The sequence below is a fragment of the Saccopteryx bilineata genome, chromosome 2 (genome assembly GCF_036850765.1).
Source record: "Saccopteryx bilineata isolate mSacBil1 chromosome 2, mSacBil1_pri_phased_curated, whole genome shotgun sequence".
Taxonomy (NCBI): Eukaryota; Metazoa; Chordata; class Mammalia; order Chiroptera; family Emballonuridae; genus Saccopteryx; species Saccopteryx bilineata.
In genome coordinates, this window is record NC_089491.1 from 140,358,779 (window position 1) to 140,378,448 (window position 19,670).

Consider the following 19,670-nt stretch of genomic DNA (forward strand, 5'->3'; position numbering starts at 1 on the left):
AGGCACAGAGTAGCAGAATGGATTAAAAAAGAAAATCCAACTGTATGCTGCCTACAGGAAACTCATCTAAGTAACAAGGATAAAAACAAATTCAAAGTGAAAGGCTGGAAAACAATACTCCAAGCAAATAACATCCAAAAAAAAGCAGGCGTAGCAATACTCATATCTGATAATGCTGACTACAAGACAACAAAAGTACTCAGAGACAAAAATGGCCATTTCATAATGGCTAAGGGGACACTGAATCAAGAAGACATAACAATTCTTAATATATATGCACCAAACCAAGGAGCACCAAAATATATAAGACAGCTACGTATTGACCTTAAAACAAAAACTGACAAAAATACAATCATACTTGGAGACCTCAATACACCGCTGACGGCTCTAGATCGGTCATCCAAACAGAGAATCAACAAAGATATAGTGGCCTTAAACAAAACACTAGAGCACCTGGATATGATAGACATCTACAGGACATTGCATCCCAAAGTGACAGAGTATACATTTTTCTCCAGTTTACCTGGATCATTCTCAAGAATTGACCATATGTTGGGCCACAAAAACAACATCAGCAAATTCAGAAAAATCGAAGTTGTACCAAGCATATTTTCTGATCATAAAGCCTTGAAACTAGAATTCAACTGCAAAAAAGAGGGAAAAAATCCCACAAAAATGTAGAAACTAAACAACATACTTTTAAAAAATGAATGGGTCAAAGAAGAAATAAGTGCAGAGATCAAAAGATATATACAGACTAATGAAAATGACAATACGACATATCAGAATCTATGGGATGCAGCAAAAACAGTGATAAGAGGGAAGTTCATATCACTTCAGGCATATATGAACAAACAAGAGAGAGCCCAAGTGAACCACTTAACTTCACACCTTAAGGAACTAGAAAAAGAAGAACAAAGACAACCCAAAACTAACCGAAGAAAGGAGATAATAAAAATCAGAGCAGAAATAAATGAAATAGAGAACAGAAAAACTATAGAAAAAATTAATAGAACAAGGAGCTGGTTCTTTGAAAAGATCAACAAAATTGACAAACGCTTGGCAAGACTTACCAAGGAAAAAAGAGAAAGAACTCATATAAACAAAATCCAAAATGAAAGAGGAGAAATCACCACAGACACCGTAGATATACAAAGAATTATTGTAGAATACTATGAAAAACTTTATGCCACTAAATTCAACAACCTAGAAGAAATGGATAAATTCCTAGAACAATACAATCTTCCTAGACTGAGTCAAGAAGAAGCAGAAAGCCTAAACAGGCCTATTAGTAGAGAAGAAATAGAAAAAACCATTAAAAACCTCCCCCAAAATAAAAGTCCAGGCCCTGATGGCTATACCAGCGAATTTTATCAAACATTCAAAGAAGACTTGGTTCCTATTCTACTGAAAGTCTTCCAAAAAATTGAAGAAGAAGCAATACTTCCAAACACATTTTATGAGGCCAACATAACCCTCATACCAAAACCAGGCAAGGACGGCACAAAAAAAGAAAACTACAGACCAATATCTCTAATGAATACAGATGCTAAAATACTAAACAAAATACTAGCAAATCGAATACAAGAACATATTAAAAAGATAATACATCATGATCAAGTGGGATTCATCCCAGAATCTCAAGGATGGTTCAACATACGAAAAAAGGTTAACGTAATATACCATATCAACAAAACAAAGAACAAAAACCACATGATCTTATCAATAGACGCAGAAAAGGCTTTCAATAAAATACAACACAATTTTATGTTTAAGACTCTCAACAAAATGGGTATAGAAGGAAAATATCTCAACATGATAAAAGCCATACATGATAAACCATCAGCTAACATCATATTAAATGGCACTAAACTGAAGGCTTTCCCCCTTAAATCAGGAACAAGACAGGGTTGTCCACTCTCTCCACTCTCATTTAATGTGGTACTATAGGTTCTAGCCAGAGCAATCAGACAAGAGAAAGAAATAAAAGGCATCCATATCGGAAAAGAAGAAGTAAAGGTATCACTTTTTGCAGATGATATGATCCTATACATCGAAAATCCCAAAGAATCCACAAAAAGACTACTAGAAACAATAAGCCAATACAGTAAGGTCGCAGGATACAAAATTAACATACAGAAGTCAATAGCCTTTCTATATGCCAACAATGAAACATTTGAGAACGAACTCAAAAGAACAATCCCCTTCACGATTACAATAAAAAAAAAATACTTAGGAATAAACATAACAAAGAATGTAAGGACTTATATAATGAAAACTATAAACCATTGTTAAGGGAAATTGAAAAAGATATAATGAGATGGAAGAATATACCTTGTTCTTGGTTACGAAGAATAAATATAATCAAGATGGCCATATTACCCAAAGCAATATACAAATTTAATGCAATTCCCATCAAAATTCCAATGACATTTTTAAAAGAAATGGAGCAAAAAATCATGATATTTATATGGAAGTATAAAAAACCCCGAATAGCCAAAGCAATCCTAAAGAAAAAGAATGAAGCTGGGGGCATTACAATACCTGACTTCAAACTATATTATAGGGCCACGACAATCAAAACAGCATGGTATTGGCAGAAAAATAGACACTCAGACCAATAGAACAGAATAGAAAGCCCAGAAATAAAACCACATATATATATAGTCAAATAATTTTTGATAAAGGGGCCAACAACACACAATGGAGAAAAGAAAGCCTCTTCAATAAATGGTGCTGGGAAAACTGGAAAGCCACATGCAAAAGAATGAAACTGGACTACAGTCTGTTCCCCTGTACTAAAATTAACTCAGAATGGATCAAAGATCTAAATATAAGACCTGAAACAATTAAGTGCATAGAAGAAGACATAGGTACTAAACTCATGGACCTGGGTTTTAAAGAGCATTTTATGAATTTGACTCCACAGGCAAGAGAAGTGAAGGCAAAAATTAATGAATGGGACTACATCAGACTAAGAAGTTTTTGCTCAGCAAGAGAAACTGATAAAAAAAATAAACAGTCAGCCAACTAAATGGGAAATGATATTTTCAAACAACAGCTCAGATAAGGACCTAATATCCAAAATATACAAAGAACTCATAAAACTCAACAACAAACAAACAAACAACCCAATAAAAAATGGGAAGAGGACATGAACAGACACTTCTCCCAGGAAGAAATACAAATGGCCAACAGATATATGAAAAGATGCTCATCTTCGTTAGTTATTAGAGAAATGCAAATCAAAACTGCAATGAGATACCACCTCACACCTGTTGGATTAGCTATTATTAACATGATAGGTAATAACAAATGTTGGAGAGGCTGTGGAGAAAAAGGAACCCTCATACACTGTTGGTAGGAATGTAAAGTAGTACAACCATTATGGAAGAAAGTATGATGGTTCCTCAAAAAACTGAAAATAGAACTACCTTATGACCCAGCAATCCCTCTACTGGGTATGTACCCCAAAAACTCAGAAACATTGATACGTAAAGACACATGCAGCCCCATGTTCACTGTAGCATTGTTCACAGTGGCCAGGACATGGAAACAACCAAAAAACCCGTCAATAGATGACTGGATAAAGAAGATGTGGCACATATACACTATGGAATACTACTCAGCCATAAGAAATGATGACATCGGATCATTTACAGCAAAATGGTGGGACCTTGATAACATGATATGAAGCGAAATAAGTAAATCAGAAAAAACCAGGAACTGCATTATTCCATACGTAGGTAGGACATAAAAGTGAAACTAAGAGACATTGATAAGAGTGTGGTGGTTGGGGGTGGGGGGAGGGGAAGAGGGAGGGGGAGGGGCACAAAAACTAGATAGAAAGTGACAGAGGACAATCTGACTTTGGGTGATGGGTATGCAACATAAGTGAATGACAAGATAACCTGGAGTTGTTATCTTTGAATATATGTATCCTGATTTATTGATGTTGCCCCATTAAAAATAAAATTAATTAAAAAAAAAAGAAAAATACAAAAAAAAGGAAAACATTAAAAAAAAAGCGTTTTAGTCATAAAGGTGGTACAGGGAATGGGCAGCAATTGAACTTAGAAAAAGGAAAGTCACTGAGGCAAATTCCATTATTTGTTTTATCCAAAGGAAAGGGAGAAGCCGGCAATGTATTCCAGGTGTTATGACCCCTTTGGAAGGACTGTGCTTACACAGTGTGGATGAGGGATGGCCGGAGCCATCCTGGAAAGGTAGTTTAACTAACTACAATTACATATCTGTCTTTTTTACTTGAGTAGTTCACAATTATTCATCTCTGTGATAGAAGGTGGGTGCTACAGGAGCACACAAGAGGGCTTTTCAACTGCAGTGTGAGGTCAAGGCAGCATAGGTAACATGATGTGGTCATTATCATCCCTGCTTCTCTGACAGGTTGGATTCATGGTGGTTGCAAGTTTCAAGTGTTTTCTTTCTCTTTCTCTCCCTCCCTCCCGCCCTCCTTTCTTTCCTTTTTTCTTTCTGCCCTCCCTCCCTCTCTCCCTCCTTCCTTCTTATCAGAGAATATTATGTTGTAATTGTAAGCATCTAAGCTTTCTGCCTGTTTCAGAGGCAGTGAAAATCACATTTGAGAGTCTACTAGGCAAGGGCGTTGTCACTTGCTTCTCTTATCGCACCATCAGCAACTGTTTTTTTTTCTTTACCATGTACACAATGATGGGAAAGTTGAGTCCTGCCTTTTAAGTCAGAAAGCTTGTGAGTGTGTGTGAGTGTGTGTGTGTGTGTGTGTGTGTTGAACAACTCCTGGTCACTGAGAAAAAGCTGTGGAATAAGTGCCACCCAACAGAGGGAAGGAATTGGTCAGACCCTTGGTCTATGGGTCTCACAAGCCTCCTAGTTACACAGAAATTGCTCATTTTTTCCTCCTATCTCTTCATTTCCTCTTGGTTGTTCTCGATCCTCATTTTGTCTTTATTTATTCTCTTTCACTCTGACTTTGCCTTCACCTCCTTTTGTGACTCTTCATCGCTCTTCATATTGATTAAAGTGGTCCTTTTATGAGCATATAATATTTAGTTGCTGGGTTTGTATTAGTAATGAGTGAAGGTGAAGCCAGCATAATGATCCAGTTCAGTGCTTTGGAGTTATGACTCAGTTTTGGCTTTACCACTTAAGGGTTACCTTACTTTAGGAAGTCATTCAACTTTGCCTTCCTTTCACCACCTAAATTAGGGATAGTGGTTCCTACCTCAAAGAGTTGTTAGAATTGGAGAGAATGCATGTGTCACACTCAAAATGCTTGGCACATTGTGCTCAAAAAGTATTAGATCTTATTATTTGAAAAAAAGCTTATTGTAGCTTATTGTTGATAGTGTACTTCAGAAACTTCATGTTGCTTTCCTTTATTGAAAAATCCATTATAGAACTACTGGGGCCAGAAAGAATGGCACCAAGAGGTTTCCTTGTTGCATATACCAGAGAAATTTTTTTCCTTGTCAATAGCAATCTTGTGATAAACTGGGCACAGAAAGCCTGGGCGAGGGCAAGCAATCTTTGGCAAAGACTTTCTTCAGGTGGGAATAAGGTTGTTCAGTGTGAGGTGAACCAGGCCAAGGCAGGGAGGGAGCGTGGAGAGGGAAGAAGAAAGAGGGCGGAAGCGGGCGCCTAGGGGCGCGTCTGGCAGGCTTTGCAATCACAGCGTTAGGATACCCGAAGCCTGGAAGAACTCTGGGAGCCCAGAGGGCGAGAAGGATGCACAAGCCCTGAGTGCATTAGTTACAGTTTTCTTTTCTTCGGGGATCGCGCCTAGTTCAGGCAGTTTACAGAGCCGGGGTTCCCGTAGCAGCGAGACAGGGGCGCCCATGCCACTGTCGGGGGCTTTGACGTCCACCCGAGCAAAAAACCCTAGGAGGAACCCCCGCCGCGGCGAGCGGGCCGGGCCGGGCCGGGCGGGCGGGCTAGGGCGGAGGCTCCCTTCCTGGGCGTCCTTCCTCCTCCGGCTCCTCGGCCTCCGTCCCACGCGCCCCCCGGTGCAGTCGGCGGCGCGGCGGCCCTGCGCGCCCGGCGGGACGCGCCTCGGGATGTTTCGGTCTGACCCCTCCCGCCTCCCCCCCACCCCGCGCAGACTCCACCCGCCTCCCCGCCCCCTGCTCCGAGCCCCGACCAGGCGCGAGGGGAGGGAGCGGGCCGAGACTGCATCATTCCGCACCGGCTGCAGCACTGCCAGAGGGAGCAGGTGGAGCGAGCGAGCGACACGCGAGCCGGAGCGCGGGGTCCGGGGAGACTGCAGTGACGCTGCCCGGGAGACATGGCGGCCGGGCCCCTCTGAATAAGCAGAATCCCGAGCCCCTCGCGACCCGGCCGCCGCAGCCAGGGCCATGCCGCACGGCCGCTGACCGCACGCACCGGCCGGCCCAGAGGACACAGGCGGCGCCAGCGGCTGCCTCACCCCTGAGCCTCTCCCCTGTTTTCTCCATGTTGCGTTTCACGTCAGTTTCTCGGGTGGTGTAGCTGCTGCAAGAGGTGCAGTCGGGACATTGCTCTGCTCGTTCATCCAGCCACACTTTTCTTTACCATTTCCCCCCTTCCCTCCCCTTATCCCGCCTGCTTTGCAGCCATCTCCCCCACCCTGTGACCCTCTCCTGCCTCCATCTACCGGGACTATGGCCGCAGAAGAGGTATTGCAGACTGTGGACCATTATAAGACTGAGATAGAGAGGCTGAGCAAGGAGCTCACAGAGACAACCCACGAGAAGATCCAGGCTGCTGAGTACGGGCTGGTGGTCCTGGAAGAGAAGCTGACCCTCAAGCAGCAGTATGACGAGCTGGAGGCAGAGTACGACAGCCTCAAACAGGAGCTAGAGCAGCTAAAAGAGGTGAGTTGCCTGTCACCTCTCTCCTCCTCGCCCCCCCCATCCCCACCTCCACCCCCACCCCAACGCCCGCTCATCATTTGTCAAGAAGTCGGAAAGGATGCTTTTGAAAGGATTGTTACTTCATTTTAGAGCCCTTTGTTGATAAGAGAAGATTGAAAGAACCCATTGTTTTCCTCACAAGAGAAAAATTGCCCAGGAAATGAATGCATAAACTGGAATTTGGGAGGCAGTGGCTGTGGGGGAGGGAGATCCGTAAGAGTCTTCAAGTCTCAGCACTCTAAGGCGACATTCAGCTGGGTTGGAATGTATAATCAAACTTCACAAAACTGCTGTTATTGCTAACCCAGGTTTCAGTGACAATCTCATAATTCACAAAAGGCGATATGTAGGTAGATTTGTGTCGAGGCCCCACAATTTCAGGATGTAGAATCTATGACACCTCAGCCTTCTACTGAATGTAACCACCCCTTGATGAGAGAGGGAACTGTTAGAACTCCCCGCCAATCCCATTTGACAAAGGCTAGTCAATCTTCATTATCCTTGGATTTACTTATTCTTGTTCTCGGGCTGTGGCAGAAAAACAACCCTGCTGGGTGATTCCGCTGCCTCGATTTCACCTGAGCAAGGCAGGCTGGGCCGTGCACAAGTCTTGTAAGGTCACCCTGACCAGGGAAAATTCAACCTCCCCTACAAACGGTCTGAAGAATGATGTACATCAATTATATGGGTAGACGTGCACTTCAAATGGGGCTCTTCTGTTTGAAATGACTGTATTTACAAAACTAGAATATCACAAATGGACACTTGTCCTCTAGTCTTTTTTGGTATTTGGCTTCTTTTAAAGACTGGGTAATGTATTGGAAGAAGAAACTAATAAATGTTTTGATTTCATATCAACATTCACCAGAATATACATATTGTTGAAGGGACTCAGTCTGTTTTATCCCATTCCAGAGGCACTATGGGTAGCAGGTAACTGGTTATAAATTTAAATGTACACACTGCCTTTCTATGTGGTAAGTCTTTATTTTTAGGGGCATAGTGGCATTTTACATGTTAATTCTAGTTTTATATATAATGTCTAAAATGTTTTTCTTACAAGTATTCAGACAGTTATTTTGGGGGGGCATCTTGTTTCACGTTGTTACAGTTTAACAACTTGCCTTCTAATTTGGTACATAATATGGCAAGCATTTATACTTTAAGGTACTTCTTATTTTTATTCTGATGCCTAAATGCCAAAAATAAATATATGGTAAAAATTCTACGTAGAAATCTGATATTTGTGTATCAGGCTGTATGTAAATTTCTAGTTCATGTTTCTCTTACCATGTACATGTCAGTTCTTAACAGCAGCTGGACTTACTGGTATTTTCCAATTTAGATTAGGTCCTAGGTTGATATGTTTAAATTCAGTGATGCTAAACCTTGTGAAGTCAAGAAACAGGATGGTGATTGTAATTCTCAGAGATGTTTTGATGCTGTCTACACCTGTCATCTTCTCTTGGCCAAGAGAAGGAAGTGCGAATCAGGCAGTGTTAAGCCATCGCCTCCTTGGTAAGGAAAGGAGGTAGACTTGACTTAGTGAAAAGGAGGATAACTATTACCTGCTTCCGGCTTGATTTGAAAATGCTTGTAGGGTTTTATTTCCCTGTGTCATTGTACTGACCATGCATAGTAAACCTTAATTCAATTGTCTTTAGCCTTTATTAGACCATGAGCTCTTAGGCAAGGAATCTGTCTTTACTTTGCTTCCAAAGTCTTTAGCACAAACCTAGCATAGTGTGAGTGTGCAATAAATATTTTATGAAAGAATAAATTAATACTGTAAGAAGATACTTTTATGAAGCATTCACTAGTCAACATTGGTAAATGTCAGAGAAAGACGAAGAAAAGTAGAAAGTGACTAGTATGAAAAAACTACCTGTATTTCTTCAGCAATAGTGGGATAAATGATAAAACAGTGTTTTGTAGGAATAGTGTAACACTGGTTTCTTAATACAGAATAAAGCAATTACCAATTTTCTGTTAAAATGTTGAGGCATATTTTGTTTTATATAGCAGGAAGTGGATAAGAATTTATCAGGAGGATTTTTACCAAATGATACTTGTTTACATACGTATTTTGAGTTGCATTTAGCGTAAATCTAATTCATTTATAGGTTCCCAATGACTGGTTTATACAGTTCTACAAAAACATATTTTAGGGCAATAAAATAATCAGTACACTTGATTATTTGATAGTGAAACCTATTATTTTTATATTTTAATGTGATGTACTTTAGTTGGTAGTTTTATTTAAATGAGCTAAGTCAGTTTCAATAATATTCCCTGTTTAAAAAGTAAATCTAAAATAATTGTGCAAACTAAGGTATTTCAATGATGATAGCACATAGAACTCACTTCTGGAAAACATGCTTTGTGAGTGTCCTGATTTTCAAAAGGAAATTTTGTTCATTTTCACGTGTATATAGCAAATGATGTATGTCTATAAAGCCAAGTATAAAATAAATCTTTGGCTTCTTTCTAGGCTCTTTTAACAAATAAGATTCACTTAAAAATAATTGGCCCAGTTTATAGGAATGTCAACAGAAAATACTCTACTCAAGTCCCAAGTTGAACATTAGTCATTTGCAGTGTAGGAACATGGCTCAGTCTTTACAGGCCACTTTGTTTTTGAGCGTCAGCACCCAGCAATGTATTTGCCCTCCTTCCTGGGCTATGTCCTGCTGTGACAGTAATGCAAGTGAGCAGTGTTGCCTGAAGATGCACAAAATCAAGATGATGAAGTCATTAATTTTTTTAGTCATGTCTTAGTCTGGATTGCTTTTTATCCTGCCTGATATTTAGGGCTCTGCCTTGTGCCTACATGACTGCTGTAATTCTACGCCCAAAAGGACACACTTCAAAGAAAAATATGAAAGATCTGAAGAAAGGGTGACTCCTCGCATCACCATGTTCTCCTTTTTATATACTTGAGCAGCTGGACAAAGCAACATGTTGACTAGAATACTGGACTGTGGTTTGATTTCACAAGTAATGCTTGCTTTTCGATGACGTGAGGGGCACCCATGCCCAATTATGTCCTGGCTGATTTTATGTTTGGGATGTGTGTAAATCAACACTCTGTCCTCAGGCCAGAATAGTATTAGAGGAAGAGTCATGATTCTAACATACTTTGAAAATAAAAATATACGTGCATTTAAAAAATAAAAACCTGTAGAATTTAACTTTAGAATTTTTTTAAAACTTAAAAATATAGTTGGAAACTTAAATGTTGCAAAGTTGAAAAAGAGCCCCTAAGAGAGGAATGATTCAGCATTTCTGGTAGCATTTTAGAAAACATATTCGCATGACAACTTGAGAAAAGTTTGGCAGCTGGGTTACAGCCGACTATGGACTAAGACTCTTCAACTCATTTTCTTGTGCCTTTTCCCAACCCTGATACCAGGGATAGACACCACCTGCTGAAAGCACTTTCTGGGCATTGAACAGTGTGTCCTGGAGCCAATTTTATGTTCTTTCTCAGGACCATAATGAAATCATTCAAGAAAGAAATATTTTACTTTGAGAGATTGTCAAATTAGGGATGTGATGAAAGCCATTTAATTACCTGGCTTCATCTTTTTTTTTTTTTTTTTTCCTGAAGCTGGAAAAGGGGAGAGACAGACAGACTCCCGCATGCGCCCGACCGGGATCCACCCGGCACGCCCACCAGGGGCGAAGCTCTGCCCACCAGGGGGCGATGCTCTGCCCCTCCGGGGCATCGCTCTGCCCCGACCAGAGCCACTCTAGCGCCTGGGGCAGAGGCCAAGGAGCCATCCCCAGCACCCGGGCCATCTTTGCTCCAATGGAGCCTTGGCTGCGGGAGGGGAAGAGAGAGACAGAGAGGAAGGAGGGGGCGGGGGTGGAGAAGCAAATGGGTGCTTCTCCTATGTGCCCTGGCCGGCAATCGAACCTGGGTCCCCCGCACGCCAGGCCGATGCTCTACCGCTGAGCCAACCGGCCAGGGCCTGGCTTCATCTTTAAAGAACTAATTTTGCCCCCCTCATATGCTTAGAAAGATTGTTAAATTATTTTATGTGTTTAAATTCTAATGAAATCATAAGGAGGTTAAAAAAAAACCCAAAATGGTTTCCCCCCAATCTATGAATAAACAGAGAAAGTTAATACTTAATTTATTTACCTAAGTATTTTTTATTGTTTTTAAAGAAATGTTTATTATCCCATATGTTATCAAATGAAAACATCTAAACTGTATAAACATAGGCCTCGAGAAGCTGTAAACAACCTCAACAAAGAAACATAAGCACTTTCAATCCCATTTCTTTTTTTCTGACCCAGTTGCTTTACCTTGCATCATCACTTCTTTTTCTTTTAATTCAACACTTCATCTCTGCAAAGTTGTTTTTCACATACCACTTAGCAACGTTATAGTCTATTCGCATGCACAATGTTTGCGTGAGCATGTGCAGCAGCTGTGGTTAAGATTTTGTCAATTTCATGTGTACATGAAATATGCTTGCTCTTTATGGATATTGTTTTCTAAGCTGAAAATATGATACTTACTTGCCTGTTGAAATATTCAGATAGTAAAGAACTCCCTCACACATGAGGTTCTACCTATAAATATGGCTTCGAAGGAGAGGAGGGGACACAAGGAGATGCATAGTCTTACTGTTAAGTAATTTATCACGTTAGGAAAGGAGGCATGTGAAGTCAGGTGGCAGGAGGTGAAGTGGGAACGGGGCAGTGGCCACATTTAGTCCTGAGAATGGGGAACCATTAACAGAAAGTGAAAGGAAACACTTAGTAACTGGTGCCTTATGTCTTATCTCATTTAATCTTCAAAGCAACTGAGAGGCTTACTGCCCATTTTTACAGATAAGAAAATAAAGCATTGGACTATGTACAAAGCTCCATTTAGGCACTTTGCATGTCTTATCTCTAATTCTTATAAAACCCTTTACAAGGTAGCCTGACCAGGCGGTGGTGCAGTGGATGGAGCGTAGAACTGGGACACGGAGGACCCAGGTTCGAAACCCTGAGCTCACCAGCTGGAGTGTCAGCTCATCTGGTTTGAGCATAGCTTACCAGCTTGAGCCCAAGGTCACTGGCTCGAGCAAGGGGTCACTCGGTCTGCTGCAGCCCCCAGTCAAAGCACAAATGAGAAAGCAATCAGTGAACAACTAAGGAGCCACAACGAAGAATTGATGCTTCTCATCTCTCTCCCTTCCTGTCTGTCTGTCCCTATCTGTCCCTCTCTCTATCTCTCTCTCTGTCACAAAAACAAAAAATAAATAAAAACCTTTTACAAGGTAGATATTACTTGAATTATACAGAAGAGGAAAGAAAGTTCCTAGGTCTTAGAGAGGTTAAGGATTCTTCTCAAGACTGCAAAGCTAAGTGGTGAAAACCTGGTTTGGGAAGAAGCCCACCTTCTTGTCACTGTACCGTACTATCTGAGAGGGTGAAACCTCTTAGTTACAGTGCAGTTTTACAGGGGTCTCAAACTCGCGGCCCGCCGAACAATTTTGTGCGGCCCGCAGACTAATCCACGGGCTTACTTAATTTTATCCAAAATATTTTGAACTTCGTGGATTAGTCTGCGGGCCGCACAAAATTGTTCGGCGGGCCGCGAGTTTGAGACCCCTGGTTTAGAAGGTCCTGATGTTGGTCCCAGAGGATGGATTGGAGCTGGGCCAGGGCAGCTGGGGTAGTGAGGAGGGAATAAACCTGGAGGTGTAGCGTGAAACTCAACGTTGAATGTAACTGGAAATGGAAAATGAGGAAAAGAGGAGAGTTGAGAGTCTCAGGATGGATAGAAGGTGGATATACATTCACAAAGGAAGGTCCAATGGCCTGGAGTACTTTTAGAGAATAAAGTTGATGGCCAAGATATGTAATTCCTTTTAATTCATATTTTCTTTTAGGGGAGGCATAAGTTGCATGAGGAATTAAAATACTCAACTCTCCATAAACAAATGAATGATCTGTATAATTGGTTGCCCAAACCTAATTTCCAGAGTATGGAATATATGAAAAATTTAACTCATTTTCACCAATTCAGATTAGATTCTGAGTTAGGAGATGTGCAGAGTAATAATCAAGGAACAAAGAAGCTGGGTTGGCACAGTGAGGACTTTAACTAGCCCTTGCTGACCTTTCTGGTTAGAGGGGCCGGGAGCTACCATACACCCTTCACTTACCCGTACTTGAAGGAGTTTTTTGTCATAGGAGTTTAGTTGCTCTTTAAAAATTACAGTTATAGCCTGACCTGTGGTGGCGCAGTGGATAAAGCGTCGACCTGGAAATGCTGAGGTCGCCGGTTTGAAACCCTGGGCCTGCCTGGTCAAGGCACATATGGGAGTTGATGCTTCCAGCTCCTCCCCCCTTCTCTCTCTCTGTCTCTCTCTCCTCTATCTCTCTCCTCTCTAAAAATGAATAAATAAAATAAAATAAATAAAAATTACAGTTGTATAATTATGACAGTTTATGTCAGCAACCTTAGATAAAATTATATACATTAACAGATTCCCCTTCCTCTCCTCCCAAATCTGTCTGCATTGCTCACACTTTGGTAAGTGCAGTCAGTATTCTCTTGTACGTGTTTTAAGTACCTTTAAACATGTGAATTCATATGCAGGGTCGTTGTTCTTGTTTCTTTGTTTTATTAAAGTGGGATTGTGCCATACATATTACTCTGTGATCTGGCATTTTTCATTTATTAGTATATACTTTTAAAATGCAGTTATATCTAGGACAGGACTGTATTTTTAAGGCACTAATGTTTAAAGTGTGAAGAAAGTGGGGCTGATTAGGGAACAAAACCAGAGAGCTTCAGTGTGTGCAGGTGGAGGTGGGGGCGTGCAGGTAGGGCCCAGGTTCTGCCCTGACCATAGCTTGGGTGGAGACAGAGAAAACCAGTGTAGGCGTGTTTAGAAGAAACGGATGGAATTTGTCCCATGTGATAATACCAAGGAAAAGGGAAAGTGTCGCTGAATGTTTTCTGGGTAAGTTAGCAGCCCTAGTCTTGTTGGCCGGAGGAACTATGTGTATCAGCATAATAGATGGCTGGTTTCCATGGCCGGCAAGAACCGGTCCTGCATTGTAGCCACATCCCGTCCATACTGGGTTTTGGCAAGCAGCCAGGATGATTCAGGCAGTTGGGGCTTGTGACATCATCCCATCTTAGCGCTGAGATAGTTGAGTTTGAGTTTTGAGATAGCTGGTGAGGATCTTATTTGGCATCTCAGATCAGCATGTTATGCAGGTGTTGGGGAGAAGAGGGTACAAGACAGGGAAATGTTTCACAGAAGTGTTCTTCCTAGATAATCTCTATGATTTTTATCAGCTCTGAACTTTTGTGATGCTGTTTTAAAGTAATGTAGTCTCCTTATTTATCTACCTGTCCTTTTCAGATTTATTCTACTTTTTTTTTTTTTTTTTTTTACAAAGTACAGATTACTTTTGCCTAATTGCAGTAGTTTTCACCCCGGCTTCAGGGACATGCATCAGCTGTTTTCTGTATTTTTTCTCCTGTCCATTTCCACTTTGGTCACCCAGCTTCAGCCAGGAAGTGACACCTGCTTTCACACTTGTACTCTAGCCCTCCACAGTTTTGTTTTTTCCTAAAAACTGATTGTTCTTTTCCCCTTTGAACACAGGCCCGATCTCTTCCTTCTGGATTCACTTTACCTCTCTAATCAGGCCTATGCAGTTAGGGCACTGATCCATTGAGTTTGTTTTCATTGACATTTTTATACTTGGCTTCAGAAAGCAGAACAAAGCTCAGTGGGCCCTGGGGGGAGCCAGATTTTGGATCAAAATGAAGAACTAACAGGTATAGCTTTCTAAGAATGGAATGAGGCAGTCCTCGTTAGGAAGTCATGAGTTCCCTGTCACCAAAAAAGTTAAAGGAGATTCTAGCCAGTCACTTGTGGGGAAAACTGGCTTGGAGGGTTAATGCTTGGTTTATGCTAGGTGCCCCTCCTAGTCTCAGTATTTTTTACCTTATTCTGGGTGTTCCAAGTATTTCCATATGTCTCTGCTTTTTATAGTCCCATCCCTACCACCAAAATCACAGATTTTCTAACATGGTTAAAATTTTGTTTTCGTGTTTAGCGTTTCATAGTATTTAGGGACATTTAGAATGTTTCTAAACATTTATAATGTTTTCAAAGTGTAGAAGAAATTTATCCTCATTTTGATTTATGTTTCATTTGATGTTTTTCAGAAGAAAACGGATGCATAATATAAAAATTTCAGATGACTACATCTGTAACTGTTGGCAAATTCAGTGAGACTATACATTTTTCTTTTCTTTTTATTTATTTTTTACAGGGACAGAGAATCAGAGAGAGGGATAGACAAGGACAGACAGGAACGGAGAGAGATGAGAAGCATCAATCATCAGTTTTTTGTTGTGACACCTTAGTTGTTCATTGATTGCTTTCTCATATGTGCCTTGACCATGGGCCTTCAGCAGACCAGGTAACCCCTTGCTCAAGCCAGTGACCTTGGGTCTAAGCTGGTGAGCTTTGCTCAAACCAGATGAGCCTGAGCTCAAGCTGGTGACCTCGGGGTCTCGAACCTGGGTCCTCCGCATCCCAGTCCATGCTCTATCCACTGTTTTACCACCTGGTCAGGCGAAACTATACATTTTTAAGTTATGTGGTTGCATTGGGCAGCAGGGTTTACCGCCTGTGGAGTTTTTCTTTTTTTATGCTTCCAAAAGATGAATGTTTATTCTCAGAGACATCTCTTATTTGAGGAAGGTAACATTTTCATACCAGGAAACTGCAAACCCATTCTCCCCCAACTCCCGTTGTTTACCTTCCATCTACAAATGGCCCCCCAGGCCCATCCAGCACCCACTTGCCATCCCCTCCTGGGGGGTGGCCTTTAGAGGTGCCAACCTGGACTGAATGGGCTTCACTTCTTTTCTGTCTCCCCCTCTCACAACCCCCTGGGTTGTGGAGCGGTCTCCAGGCTACCTCGACCTTCTCATACATCCATTTATTGATGGTTATTTATTCCACTAACGTACCTTCTCTAGTGCAGGACTCTGGACTAGACCATAACCCTCACCAATGGTGGGGTTTCCCATTCTGCTCTTCCAGCACCCGATCTGTAGCAGAACCTTTGTTTTCATACTCGTGCCACCCGTGATCATGTACTTTGTCATTTACACATAGTCCTTTTATAATCTGTATCATTAGTTCTTTACATTATACATCAGTCTGAATTTTCCTTTTTGTTGTAGATTGCCCATTTGTAATGCCCATGGCCAAGGCCAAGGAGGTCTACATTGGATTTGGGCAGATGGTAGAGGAACTGTGGAACCAGAAAGTGTTGGACCATTTCTGTTTAATAGTTTCTCCCAATGGCTGCTGAACACACAGGCTGGGAAAACTGCTTCTCAGGCAAAGAAACAGCAAAATGGCCCCTCACAGTGGCAGGCAGGCAATCCACCATCTGCAGACCCCCTGAGTGCAAGCACCCATAGCCTCATATAGGACACACACACACACACACACACACACACACACACACACGGCGCTGCACTTACACAACAATCAGGCAAAGTGCTTGAAGCCGGTAAGCCAGCGAGCCAGCCTAACAGCTGCTTCCCCACACCATTACTTCTTGTTCTGTTTCATTTATTCATTCAAAAGTTTGTGTTTAGTAGTTACTATGTTTGGTACTATGCCATTTGTTGGAGATATAATTATTGAACAAGACAGACAAGATGGAGCTGTGTGAAAGAGCTTACATTTAGACCAGGGGGACGGTCAGTGTAAGGCTGATGGCCAGGGCCAGGCAAGTTCACGTTGGATTCGGGCCGACGGTAAAGGAACTGTGGAGCTGGAGGATGGTGGGCCATTCAATTTATTAGAGTCTTGCAATGGTGGACGAGCAGGCAGGCAGGAAAAGCCGCTTCTCTCTCCCCAGGACTGATGAGGAAACAGGCTGGGGTGAAAACCCCTTGGGCAAACAATAGCAAAACATGGCCCCTCCCAATGGCTGCAGCAATCCACAATCTACAATCTGCCACCCTGAGGGCAAGCACTTGCAGCCTTATATAGACTGTTCCCACGTGGTGCTGCCCCGTGCTCATGCACTGATCAGGCAAAGTACAAGCCAGCAAACCTAACACACTTGTTTGCCCAGCAGTCAGCAAGCACTCACACTCTTGTGAAGTGAGAATTCCCTGGTGAAGAGATTGGGACAGGCTGGGGAAGGCATAGTCAGAATGTACCTCTCCCTGTAGGTGACATTTGAGCTTGGACTCAAATGTTGAGAGGAGCCAGCCCTGTGGAGATAGGAGGAAGTAATTTTTAGGAAGAGGAACAGTGCAAAGATCTCAGAGCTCTATAGTTGTTAGGATAATGATGGGTCATCATGCCCTGTAAAAGTAACCATTTATATTTGAGAAATGACCATCTATAACATAGTAATTGACTTTGGAGTTTTTGAATAAGGTTTTGTGTCTCAACACTGGAAACGTTTGAGTGGAGCCTCCATACACCCTTAGGGCTTCTTCTGGAATGGGTGGAGCAGACCAGTGGCTTTCAATACAGACTACTTATTAGGATCACCTGGGTAATTTATAAAACTACTGCTGCCTGTGCCCTAGTCTGTGGCAGTTCAATCAGAGTCAGAGTCACTGGGGATGGAGCTGGGGCTTCAGTATATTAAGCCCTCTCCCCTCATAGGTGCAGCCAGGGCGGAGACTGTCTCTCCTGGACGTGGGCAACTGTAGGAGTCAGTAACTCCGCAGCGATAGAAGTGTTTGGTAAGAAAAGCTGAGAAGTTATAAGCTAATATGTAAGCATAAATTGCACAGTCTCAGAAGACTCTGTAATGCCTTTCAGAAAATTAACAAATATCATCAAAAATTGCATTAAGCTGTTAAGATGTATGTTAAATTATCTGTGTTTATTTCATCTTTAGGGTTGTTTAAAGTTTTTTTTTAAAGTTATATGTCTCCTTTTTTCTGTTTATCTTTTAAAAATTTTATTTATTGACTTTAGAAAGAGGGAAAGGGGGAGAGAGAGGAGAAACACTGATTTGTTGTTCCACTTATGTTCGCGTTCATTGGTTAATTCCTGTATGTGCCCTGACCTGGGATCGAAACTGCAACCTTGGCATATCCAGATGATGCTCTAACCCACTGAGCCACCCAGCCAGGGCTGTTGTGTCTGTTTTGTTTTCCTGTTTCATTTGCAGTTGTTTATGCTAGCTTTACAAGTTTAGAATTAGAATACTAAAAAGGAATTGCTTCAATGGATTGATCTTGAACTTCTGGGATTATTTCCCATTGTTGTTTTGGTTATACATGCTTACTATTTTCAAACATTTTATGGAGAAAAAGCACTACTGTAAAATGTAATATTTAACGGATATGTTTTTATCTTTAAATTTGGAACCGAGAATAAGAAACCTGTTTACATTTACGGGAAGTTCACAATAACAATAGCAATTTCCTTAAGAATGTTTTGTTGCAGTTGGCGTGGGTCTGTAATAGAAGGTTCAGAATGATGGGTCTTTGTTTTTCTCTTGCTTACTGCAGACTAATGTGGAATCAAATGCCACTGCTGAAGAGCCCTTAGCCATCAATTTTTGAAACTGAAAGAGGTTTATATTATACTGTGGGTGTGCCTTCTTGATAACCATCACTGATCGCCATATCTAGATGGTTTTAGGAGGTTTTTCGAAGTTGACCTTGGTGTGAGGTGACTAGATGGAGACTGGGTGGGTTTAGTCTTGTACATGACTTCTTTTGTTTAGCTGAAGATACTGTAATCTTGCAGATTATCTCTTTGGCCATTTCCAGCCCCTTTAATTCACAATTTGGCTTTCTTTCTGCTAATGCTGGTTTGTGCACAGAGCCTTTAAGCACAAAACCTCCAGAAAATATAATTAGGAAGGAAAAGCAATAATTAGAAGGAAAAAAGGCAATAATATAATGTATGTATTTGAGGTTATTTATTTATTTTTTGTATTTTTCTGAAGTGAGAAGTGGGGAGGCAGAGAGACAGACTCCCTCATGCGCCCGACCGGGATCCACCCGGCATGCTCACCCGGGGGCGATGCTCTGCCTATCTGGGGTGTTGCTCCATTGCAGCTGGAGCCATTCTAGTGCCTGAGGCAAAGGCCATGCAGCAATTCTCAGCGTCAGGGCCAACTTTGCTCCAATGGAGCCTTGGCTGTGGGAGAGGAAGAGAGAGATTGAGAGAAAGGAGAGGGGGAAGGATGGAGAAGCAGATGAGTGTTTCTCCTGTGTGACCTGGCTGGGAATCGAACCCAAGACTTCCACAAGCTGGGTCAATGCTCTACCACTGAGCCAACTGGCCAGGGCCATAATGTATGTATTTGAAAACCAATTATAAATACCTTTTGAATTTTGAAAACCATTTGTAAAGACCTTTTCACTCTTTGGATTGATATATTTTCTTCTTCTTTTCCAAGTGAGAGGAAGGGAGAGAGACAGACTCCCACATGTTCCTTAACAGGGATCTTCCCAGCAACCCTTGTTTGGGGCCAATTCTCTGCCTATCTGGGGTGGCTTACAACCAAGCTATTTTTAGCACCTGAGGCAGAGGCTCCACAGAGCCATCTTCAGCACCTGGGATGATTTGCTCAAGCCAATTAAGCCATGGTTGGGGGTGGGGGGAGAAGCAGATGGTCGCTTCTCCTGTGTGCCCTGACTGGGAATTGAACCCAAGACATCCACATGCTGGGCCAATGCTCTACCACTGAGCCGACTGACCAGGGCCTAGATGATTTTTTTTAATTGATAGATTCTTAATTAGTGTT

General features: G+C 41.8%; 1 protein-coding gene across 6 annotated transcripts in view; it reads left to right on the plus strand.

Annotated features, from left to right (window-relative positions):
* Window positions 1-6,163: 6,163 nt before the first annotated feature.
* Window positions 6,164-19,670, plus strand: part of BICD1 (BICD cargo adaptor 1) — a 232,934-nt gene continuing 219,427 nt past the window's right edge. For all 6 annotated transcript variants that reach the window (XM_066258080.1, XM_066258074.1, XM_066258079.1 and 3 more), the window contains exon 1: window positions 6,164-6,848. In XM_066258080.1, coding sequence (XP_066114177.1) covers window positions 6,636-6,848 — 213 coding nt within the window. In that variant the 5' untranslated portion in view covers window positions 6,164-6,635. The remainder of the gene's footprint in view (window positions 6,849-19,670) is intronic.